Raw genomic sequence first — 11,440 nt, 5'->3', positions numbered from 1 at the left:
GGGAACTCACCAAGGCCAGCTGGCCTGGGTCTGAAAAGGCCTGGGTTAAAACAGGTCTCACTGAACATAGCGGACAATGAGGGCTACTGAGACCTCAAGAACAATGGCAATGGGTTTTTGAGCCTACTGCACGTATTGGCTTTGTGGGAGCCTAGGCAGTTTGGATGCTCACCTTACTAGACCTGGATGGAGGAGGGTGGTCCTTGGACTTCCCACAGGGCAGAGAACCCTGATTGCTCTTTGGGCTGACGAGGGAGGGGGACTTGATTGGGGGAGGGGAGAGAAAGGGGAGGCGGAGGTGGGGAAGAGACAGAAATCTTTAATAAATTAAAAAAAAAAAAAAGATCCAGGCCAGCCTGACCTACAAAGTTCAACCCTGTCTTAGAAAAACAAAAGGAAACACCCCAAAGAAGCCTTAACATGAATAAAAGCACATGTAGAAATCTAGAGCCAGCATTTACTCACGGAGCAGAGGTGAGATGATTATGTACACTCCGGCTTTCCTTAAAAAGCATTCTGGAAAAATTAGAAAGACAAAATTATTTTTTATAGCAGATAACATGGTAATTGCTTCACTTTTTGTTTTTGTTTTACATAAAAGATCTTGCTGTGTGGATCAGACTACCTTCAAACTGAGTATTATACTCAGGCTGACCTTGAACTCAAAATCATTAACCATTTGATTTTTACTTATTTATCAAGCAAAAGTAGTAACAACTTTATTTCTATGTATTCAGAATTTTTAACAAATCAATAGAAAAGGTTGTTTTTGTTACTTTAAGGATGATAGGTTGATAGCCTATTCTCTTAAAATTTCTCCAGCCAGGCACTGTGGCACATGACTTTAATCCCAGTACTCAGGAAACAGAAGCAAGCAGATCTTTGTGAATTCAAGGTCAACACGGCCTATTTAAACCCAGATGGCTTTGAACTCATAGAGATCTGTTTGCCTCTGTTTCCCACGTGCTGAAATTAAGAGGCATGCACCACCACAACTAGCAATTTTGTTTCTTAAAGTGGATTTCACAACATAGCCCAAGTTGACCTGGAATTCTCTGGTATAAACTTGCCTCAAACCTGCAGCCCTCTGTATATTCTCATTAGGGCTAGGTTATAAGTGTGTACCACATCTAGCTCTGTTCTAAATCTACCATGTGGTTCCTTTCTATCTGTTAAAAACTCCTCAAGTTTATAACCATTATCTACAGTCCTTTCTTCCTATTACTCAAAAGCAAAAAAAAAAAAAAAAGTTTGAATAAAAAAAAACAAAAAACATCTTTATATCCATCTTATTTCTAGTTCCACAAGATTTGTTTTGTTAAGTGCTGATGATCTGAAATACTATACACACACACACACACAAAATAGTTGTTTTTTGGGGGGGGTTGGTTTGAGATGGGGGTCCTCTTGATATACTAATGTTAAACATGTATGCTCATTTTAAATATTTCTTTAGATTATAATTTCCCCTTCTCTTTCCTCCCTCTAACCCCCCCAAACATAAGTTCTTAGCAAAATTGATCTGATGTATGTTTGTCTGCAAATATATCTTTTTTTTATTTTTTTATTTTTTTATTTATTACATATACAATACAGTGTTCTGCCGCCATGTATGCCTGCATGCCAGAAGAGGGCACCAGATCCCATTTTTTAGATGGTTGTGAGCCACCATGTGGTTGCTGGGAACTGAACCCAGGACCCCTGGAAGAACAGTCAGTGTCCTTAACCTCTGAGCCATCTCTCCAGCCCCTGCAAATATATCTTTATAACAACAAAAGTATATTTCTTACCTTGCCTGCATCCAGCCCTTAGGCCAAAGTGGCTTCACTTCTGTCTCCATGAAGGATTTAAGATAATCCTCAGCAGATTGGCTTTTATTTGGCTCTAATTCATAGCATCCCAATTTGATCTCAACAAGGTTACATAACAAAGTTCTAAACAAATTAAAAATATATACTGATATAAAAATGTGAATTGTAAAACTTAAAAAAGATTCAAAACAGTTATTTTTGAAGCACACAAATCTGGTGGCAATAAAGAATGTTAACTGAAGTATTCAGACTATGATAAGAGAAATAAGTTCTAATATTGATCATTCACTGCACTACAATCAACTCCCATCATGAAACAATGGCCTTTGGTACCTTTCTTTAGTGACCAAAGACTGAAAGGGATAGTTGTCTCCCTGGGGTAAAGCAAGCAGACAGTTCACACAAGTATATCACATGCTTGTCCTTATGCAAACAGAATGACTTCAGTCCACTATTAGAACAGCTGATAAAATGTATTATATGAAGACCAAGGCACCAGCCCCTGAGGCCATTACACTGGATTACTATTTTTGAGTATGTTTTCTTAGACACTAATCTTTGGTTGCTTCTGATCTAGTCCTCCACTTCTGGGGAATCTTCTCATTTCTTTGACTATAAATGAAGACTAAGAAAGCTCACCTAATGGTGTCATCCCAGTGGAATTTCTTTCGTGGGCCTATGACTCGTTTCCCTGGTTTCTCTTCATCATCATCTTCAGATCCATTTTTTTCCCGTTCTTCATCTGCTTGCACCCTAAAAAATGAATAACACTTTATTAAGCAGTTTTAACTCAGAATTCATGACCATAAAGTCCTTAAATACTTCAGTTGCTCATCCAAATGTTTACTTGAGACAGAACAGGGGGCAGTATTTCCACATGAAGCCAGTATGAAGTGGATGAGTAAATAAGTCCCTGAACTATAATACAGAGGTGCAGATGCTCAGCCTTTAGATCAAACTTCGTGTCCAGTCCCAGCTTAGTATAATTGGTTAAGAGGTGAAATGCTTTAAGCAGCATTAGGTTTTAGCTTTTTTATTTTTATTTATTTATTTTTTGAGACAAGGTCTCAGCATGAAGCCTAGGCTATCCTAAAACCTGGATCGCTCTGCTGAAACCTCCTAATTGCTGTTATTATAGGTACATCCTATTATGCCTCCCTTGGCTCTTGTTTTGTTCGCATCTATACACTAACCAGACAAAGCCTTTTGCTTTTGACAGCAAAGGCAGTTGAGTGGGAAGTGACACATCACTTAGAAAATATTCAATTACATCATTTTAACTGTATACACGGTGTCTAGAGAATGAGGACTACTTAAGAACATCAACTAAGCAGGGCAGTGGTAGTGCAAACCTTTAATCCCAGAGATCGGCAGGCAAAGGCAGGTGGATCTCTGTGAGTTTGAGGCCAGCCTGGTCTATACAACTGAATTCCAGGACAGCCAGGTCTGCACAGAAATCGTGTCTCAAAAAAAGCAAAACGCCAAAAACAAATGACAACAAAGCAAACAAAATAAAACCAAACAAAGAATATCAACCAAACGTCACTGTCAATTCTAAACCAGCCCAAACCAGAGGTACATACTTGGCACACTTGGCTTGACTACGAGCCTGGCAGTCCTCCTGGTATTTAAATAGCTGTTCGGGCATGACGTTGCTAACAGCCAACTTCAATTTTTGCAGAGGTTCCCTTAAACGATCATCCTGAAGGGGGAAATATATTTGGAGTTTTTTTTTTTTCAAATATAACAAAACTTACTCTATAAGCAGAACTTCAATAGGTAAAATCACATTTTACATACTGATTATAGACCTGAAATGTTATCTAACATGACATTTCTTCTACAGCCCCGACTTGTCAAGGTACACTGGAAGAAAAATTACATTGACTGTGTTTTCCACTACACTAAGCAGAGTCCCAGTTTTTGCCTGCTGCCCCAGAAACAGTGTTCCTTCACATTCTTAAGAATGAGTCCAAATTTTGGCCAATAAGTTTTATGAATGAATTATAATACAAATAGAAAATGGGACTGATATTGCCGAGACTACTGTTTAACTCCTGGTGTTGATATATAGCCAAGGAAGACACTATTCTAAAATACTACAACACACAATCTGCTCTGGTGACTACCAACAGGATGTGGGCAACCTGTTCTCCCAGTTACTGCTAGCAATTATAACTTATGATGCAAACAAAACTTAAATTCAAGGCCAAAAGAAAGAGGAAACTGAGAAACTCTTCTCCATATGGGTTCAGCTTAGAAAGGAAAATAAGAATTTTGTATCTGACAGCTCAAGTCAGCCAACAGCATTTTCATCTTACAAATAACATATACTTAAGTGCTTAAAACCTTCATCATTGTCATAGGCCCAGAAATATCTTAATTCTTTCTTCACTAAAGCAAAAGGATTTTGCTTTTTATAATGTAGACTGAGATTCAGACATACTAAGCAAGTCTTTACTTAAGCTTTACTATACCCCAACCCTTAACAAGTCATTATATCTTTTGATAAAAGATGTATTAGAACATAAAAATTATGACTAGAAACCTATGCTATAGATACTAATTAATAAACTAAGCATGCAGGGGGCTGGAGAGATGGCTCAGTGGTTAAGAGCATTGCCTGCTCTTCCAAAGGTCCTGAGTTCAATCCCCGGCAACCACGTGGTGGCTCACAACCATCTGTAATGAGGTCTGGTGCCCTCTTCTGGCCTGCAGACATACACAGACAGAATATTGTATGCATAATAAATAAATTAAAAAAAATAAACTAAGCTTGTAATGGTATCTGGAATAAAAATCTTAACCCTTATTATCAAGATTTCTTGAAGAATTATCTAGTTAAGATGACCCTGGGAAATTTTAAATATCCATCAACAGTGAAACTAAATGAGACACACTCATATGGTAGAAAGCTATAGACACATCAGTAGAAATGGATTTCTACTATATGTCAACATACAGCTGAAGTACAATATGGTGTTAGAAAGCAATATAGAGAAGAAAACAGTTTGTTTATATTTATATGAAGCTCAAACAATGTAAAGCTCCTAATACAATGGATATAAGTGGTATGACAGAGCTTATATAAAGACCAACAAAGATAGATGGTACCTTTTTCTTACAGCCAATGGGATATTATATAACTTCAAACATGAAACCTCAGATGTTTCTCTGAAAGTATTTTGTTGTTATTTTGTTATCATTTTTTTGAGGCAGGGTCTCACTATGTAGCTCTGCCTATCTTGGAGCTCATTATATGGACCAGGCTGGCCTCAAGCTGCCAGAGCTGCCTGGCTCTGCTTTCTGAGTGCTGGGATTAAAGAAGTGTACTACTACAGCTGGCCCTAAATATTTTATGATCTGGGGCTGGGGATTTAGCTCAGTTGACTGAAAGTTTGCTTAACATGCATTAAGTCCTAGGTTTGACTCCTGGAAAAACATAAAACCAGGTGAGGTGAGGCCAATCACGGTTGTGCATGCCTTTAATCTCAGTATTGAGGAGGTAAAGGCAGGCAGGCCATCTAATCTATATAGCCAGTTCCAGGTCAGCCAGGGCTATCCAGATTCTGTTTCCAGAACCCACATGGAGCTAACCACAATCCTTAACATCAGTTCCATGGGAGCCAATACCCTCTTCTGGCCTCTGTGAGCACCATCAACAATCATGGTATACAGATGTACATATAAGCAGAACACCCAAACAGAAAATAAAAATTAAAAACATAAATTAACAAAAACAGGCAAGGTGATGAAGGCCTACGATCCTAGTACCCAAATGTAAACCCTGCACTATTTGGGCTCGTCTAAGACAAAATACCTCCTCAAAAAGGGGGAAAAAGGGTTTCATACTACACAAAAGGGTGTTTTTCTGGGCTGGTATTACGGTGCATACCTTTACACTGCTGGTGGATCTGTGAGTCTGACAGAAATCTACTGTACATTATGAGCTCTAGGCCAGTCAAGTCACGGCCACATAGCAAGACCCTGTCACAAAACAAAACACAAAGAAAAAACCCCACTAAAAAGTTTTTCTACTTCTAGTTCTATTTTATCAGTTACCCATTTTTGTCATTTGAATTTTGGTTCCAATTGCCAATATCTAAAGTTGCCAGGAAAGACACAAAATATGAGACAGAAACACATTTTTTTTTTGTTCATTAACCTGCTTAATCAAGAAGGAACTATAATTTTTCAACTCAAAAGAAGTCTTTGTTAACAGATATTGGTGCCTTAATAAAGAATCCTGGTTTTTATACCTACTACATTGACTTTATAGACAATCCCTTCAGAATCAGTACTTTTCATCTAAAGCTATCAACTATCGATGTAAATATTTTTTATTTAAAATTTTGTGTGAGGGTTATCTATGGAGTTGTTTATGCTGTGGAAAATTTCTGGAATTCAGAGGACAGTTTTGTCAGGCTTGCTCAACAAGAGCCAGCTGATCCGTTTCGCCAGCCCCAAAGAAGAGGCTCCTAATCACCTTTAGTAATAAATACCCTATGGTTATTAAACACATGTAACAGGACTACAAAGTGATGAATGTGCAAAGATTCTTTTTTTTATAATTTTTTTTAGGATTTATTTATTCAGTGTTCTGCCTGCATGTATCCCTGCAGGCCAGAAGAGGGCACCAAATCTCAATTCAGATGGTTGTGAGCATATGTGGTTGCTGGGAACTGAACTCAGGACCTTTGAAAGAGCAGGCAAAGCTCTTAACCACTGAGCCATCTCTCCAGTCCTGTGCAAAGATTCTAAGCAAACATGTTGTTTACTGGTTACAAAACCGAAGATCTAGGTACTATTCTTCCACTTACCTGGACATTAAGATGTAGCTTCTTTAGACGTTTTACCAGTGTTTCCTTATTACATGGCACAAATGCTTCAAGATGGGAGTAAACACCACTACGAATGACAGGGCCTAATTCTTGTAGCTGTAACTCGATGCTGACCACAAAACAAAACAAAACAAAACAAAACACACAATAGTAAACATCATAAAATTCTTTTTTATATAGCATCTATATATAAAGCCAGAAATTAGCCAGGCGGTGGTGGCACACACCTTTAATCCTAGCACCTGGGAGGCAGAGGCAGGCAGATCTCTGAAATCGAGGCCAGAATAGTCTGCAAAGCAGGTTCCAGGACAGTCAGGACTACATAGAGAGAAACCCTGTCTTGAAAAATAAACAAAGCAAAAACAAAAGGAAGAAAGCAAACAAGTACAGGCAGGTATTTCTGAAACTACACTCCCAGAGTTCCTATAGTACTCTCCTTTAAAGTATCTGAAAAGACAAGGCCCTTTACACCCAGCTATGTGCACATGATAATTTCCTCATCTTTGTTTTCCTTTTATGCCTGTGACACAGCTGTTATTTAATAGTTTACTTAATTTATTGTACATAATTAGTTCTCACTTCCCTTTTGGGGACAGAAAACTAAATGTTAAATCTTTATTTTGTCTAGTAGCAATTTCTTTTTGATACTTCAGCCTGACTCCATCTTAAGTTTAGAATCTTGTTACAGGGTCGAAATAAGTTCCTTCCTGTTTTCTGTAAAACTTAAATTTGAGCATGTCTTTACCCTTTTCTGGAATTTGACATGTTCCACACCTGACCTCCACCCTGATTAAGATGTTCTGCCAAATAATTTTGAGACATTCTACCAAGTTCCTATGTAACCAAAAAAACCCCTTGGAAACTCCCTAGCCTTGCAGTCTTTTGGGCTATATAAAGCCCCAATTTTTTCTATGTTCAATGCTATTTTTCTCAAACCTGGCTTTAGGGAGACAGTCCTGTCTGACAGAAATTAAAGCTTGCTTAATTTGATCAAAAAGGACACTAAGGAAATCAACTGCTAAGTCCTCTGTATACTGCTATTCAAGTCAATGCTCACTCAAAGAGCACCAAGGAGATGGCATGGAGGTCTCTCTCATAGCAGTGTTTAGTAAACAGAATAATGCCCAGTGCAATCTGAGTGGACCAGAGGCAGTCAGAAGCTCGTTCTCTATTCGAAATGCCTGCTTCAGGGAACAGGGAAGAAAATCAAGTGAGCATATTGTATACTTGTTCATTCAGGTCAAATTCAACTATGGAAAAAAATGGTTAACCAAGAAATTAATCTTTTTCTCCTCAACAAAAGGAAGAAATGGTAAGGCCAATACACCTGGGTAATGTTATAGGATTACGCTATTTATTACAACAGGTACTCTGTCCAGAAGAGGAAAGTATGTGGGTTTAGGGTAGAGAAAAAAAGGCCAAAAATAATAATAAAGTGACTCTAAAGGAAAAACTTCAACTCTGTAGATTGTGTGTGTGTGTGTGTGTGTGTGTGTGTGTGTGGAGAGAGAGAGAGAGAGAGAGAGAGAGAGAGAGAGAGAGAGAGAGAGAGAGATGATTTAGCAGTTAAAGGCACTGACCCCCTTCCAGAAGATCAGGGTTTGATTCCCAGAAACCATATGGTGCCTAACAATTGTCTGTAATTCTAATTTCAAGGGATCTGATGCTTTCTTCTGGCCTCCTTGGGCACTAGGCACATGCATGGTGCAGTTACATATGTGCTGACAAAACACCCATACACATAAAATAAAAATAAAAACATCTAAGAAGAAACCAAAGTAGATGGGCTCCGCAACTCAGAGATTTGTTTGTGACAGACAGGGACGGAACTCTAATAGTGTGTTTACCTGTGTTGCCAGAGCACAAGGATGGGGCTCTTGACTCTGGGGGTGGGGGGGGATAGAGTGAAATGAAAAGAAAGGAGCGAGGGAAGGAGGGAGAGGAAAAAGTTCATCTAGTACAAGGGGAAAGAAAAAAAATGGCTAGTGAGATCAGATTATGGAATCTGGGACAACTCTGATGAGCAACAGCTGCACTGTCTAGTGCCTCTGGAGCTTAAAAGCAGTCATTAAGGGTGGCAGCACGAATGTGGAGTTACGCACCTCTTTCAAGCACATGCATTCAACTGAAAATCAGGGCCCAAACAAAGAACTCTTGTGCTACTCCAGGAGAAACACACTGTTCTGTTTGAGTCTACTTTTTAAGTATAACAGGTTATAACTAACTATAAGTACTGAAAAAAAAACCCTTTATCTCTATTATCTATTTAAAAAACAGGAGTCACAGTAACACTATTTGCTTGTATCTTCCTATCTGACGTTATAAAATGCCAGAGCAGACCTATTATTTTCATCATACATGTAAAATCTACTATCACATTTTGCCTAGTTCTGCCTGCAATCAACTGCATTCTTAAATCCTATAACCAACAGTTTAAACCTATGAGACATCCATTTACAAGTACAGTTTATTTGGCTACAACCTCCAAAAATGCAGCTTTATTAGTATCAAACTCTGAGTGTAAAATTGATAAACCTAAAAATCTGCTCATTTAAAAATAATTCATGTCATATATGAACCTTGATCTTTTTCTCCTATTTGATTTCTATAGGTTCCATATAAACTAACCGCCAAGATTTCTTTGGTTTTTCAAGACGGTGTTTCTCTGTGTAGTCCTGGCTGTCCTGGAAATCCCTTTGTAGAGGAGGCTGTCCTCAAGCTACAGAGATCGATTTGCCCTTACCTCCCAAGTGCTGGGATCAGGTGTGCGTCACCACCATGCCTGGGCTCTATGCCTGGCTCCAAGATTTCTATCTTGAACTTGTGGGGTTTAGGCCAGCCTGGCCACACATAATGGAGCCCAGGAGAGATTGGTCATGCATGGGGTCCAGGCAGCACTGGGTCCCAGGAAAAGCCATAAGATGGCACCACCCAGGAACAGACCATCCAAAAGAAATTCCTAACACTCCAGCCACTGTAGATAGGATCACCTGCCAGCATACACCCATCTCTTACCCCTAGACAATAACAATAACTCTGCATGAAAATGGAAGGAGCTACAAAACATTATTTTGAGTGAGGTCACAGACACAGAAAGACAATTATCACATGTACTCATTCATAGGCGGTTTTTAAACATAAAGCAAAGAAAGCCAGCCTACTAACCATAATCCTGGAGAATTTAGACAACAATTTTTTCATTTTTACTCTTTTATTTCAAAAAACGACTTGAATTTAGGGCCTCATAAATGCTTTGCAAGTGTATTATTGAGATTATTCCCACTCCAGGTTAAAAAAAAAAAAGATAAAAATCACTTACTCCAGAAGAATATTATTCATATCTTGTGTGAAGAATTTTTTTCTTCCTTCTTCATCAAAAAGTTTGGCAGCCTAGAGAAACATAAGGAAAACAGACAACATAATTCACAATAAACAGTTACTGACATAAATTATCTAACAACAATAGTACTACTACTATCAGTAGTATAGTATTTTACTATTATTTTATTTTAGCAGTAAAATACCACAAATTTTGACCCAATCAGGCAAAGCCATTTGAGATCCAAATCAAACAGGCTATCATGTATGACGGCTGCAGTTGGTAATAACTAATATACACTTGTGGCTTGAAAAGCACTTGAATACTTAAAATCAGTGCCACTGGGCTAAAGTTAAGTGACAACAGGGCTAGGCTCTTTTTCAGAGAGAAAAAGAAAAAAAAAAAAAAGCAAAGTTAGACCCAAGAACTTTTTTAAAAACAAAGCATACATTGAATTAGTATGGGATGATGGAACATGGAACTAACAGTACCACTTGAGATAGCGTAGCTTTCCAAGAGCCATTTAACTAATAACCACAGGGAAATACTATACTTAAAAAGAGAAGCAATGTGAAATGCCTATTTCTAGACTTAACTGTCATCAGAGGCCATGAAAAGTATAAAGCTGAAAACTGATTGCCAAAATGCCTAATGTACAAAACGGACATGGCCTTTGAGTGAAATGCATAAAGATCTTCTCACTCTCATTCAAACACACACACATTTATTATTTTAAGCCACAGGCTCCCTATGTAACCCAGGATAAAGTTTGAGCTTGGCAGCCCTCCTGAATCAGATTGCAAATTATCACCCACCTAAGGATTTCTACAGAATCCGGTGATTATGTCTACTTTAAACTTTATAATCTTAAATGCTAATAATCTTAGGCAAAAATCAAACTTAATACTCAATGTCACAAATATGTATCTATCTAAACAAAAATGCCAGGCAATAGTAAAGCCCACAGTACTTTTCCTGTGCTGAGTGAAACCAGGATGCTGTACATGTTAGGTAAATTCCCAAACACTGAGCTAAGCTCTCACCCTCAAAATACAATTTGAAAAAACAAGATTATTTCTGTTTCCTATAGAATAAAGTCCTTGTTGGTAGAGTGAGTCTATAAACTTTCTAACTTTGTATTCTTCTACTCTAGTCTATACTTTATACTCATTATCATATAGAATCTGCATAAACAGCCAGAAATTGGTAGTATATCTCCTGATCTTGCAAATAAGGAGCTGCAAACTTACAAATAAGGAGCAAAATGCCCCCAAATCAAATTGCTAGTAAGTTATGCAGCCAAGGGCTGGAGAGATGGCTCAGAGGTTAAGAGCATTGCCTGCTCTTCCAGAGGTCCTGAGTTCAATTCCCAGCAACCACATGGTGGCTCACAACCATCTGTAATGAGATATGGTGCCCTCTTCTGGCCTGCAGGCATCCATGCAGACAGGACACTGTGTGTGTATATA

The 11,440-nt window shown here is 38.3% G+C and overlaps 1 protein-coding gene across 7 annotated transcripts in view; it reads right to left on the bottom strand.

The window, feature by feature from the left end:
• Ubn2 (ubinuclein 2) overlaps positions 1-11,440 on the bottom strand; it is an 80,202-nt gene that overhangs the window by 44,063 nt on the left and 24,699 nt on the right. For all 7 annotated transcript variants that reach the window (XM_050147925.1, XM_050147920.1, XM_050147923.1 and 4 more), the window contains exons 7-12: positions 9,972-10,042; positions 6,632-6,761; positions 3,395-3,513; positions 2,451-2,564; positions 1,791-1,934; positions 466-516 (exon numbers count right to left, since the gene is read on the bottom strand). In XM_050147925.1, the coding sequence (XP_050003882.1) occupies positions 466-516; positions 1,791-1,934; positions 2,451-2,564; positions 3,395-3,513; positions 6,632-6,761; positions 9,972-10,042 (629 nt within the window). The remainder of the gene's footprint in view (positions 1-465; positions 517-1,790; positions 1,935-2,450; positions 2,565-3,394; positions 3,514-6,631; positions 6,762-9,971; positions 10,043-11,440) is intronic.

The sequence above is a fragment of the Alexandromys fortis genome, unplaced genomic scaffold (genome assembly GCF_014885135.2).
Source record: "Alexandromys fortis isolate MF-2015 unplaced genomic scaffold, M_Fortis_MF-2015_v1.1 scaffold_57, whole genome shotgun sequence".
Classification (NCBI taxonomy): domain Eukaryota; kingdom Metazoa; phylum Chordata; class Mammalia; order Rodentia; family Cricetidae; genus Alexandromys; species Alexandromys fortis.
This window is presented reverse-complemented; position numbering and strand designations above follow the sequence as displayed.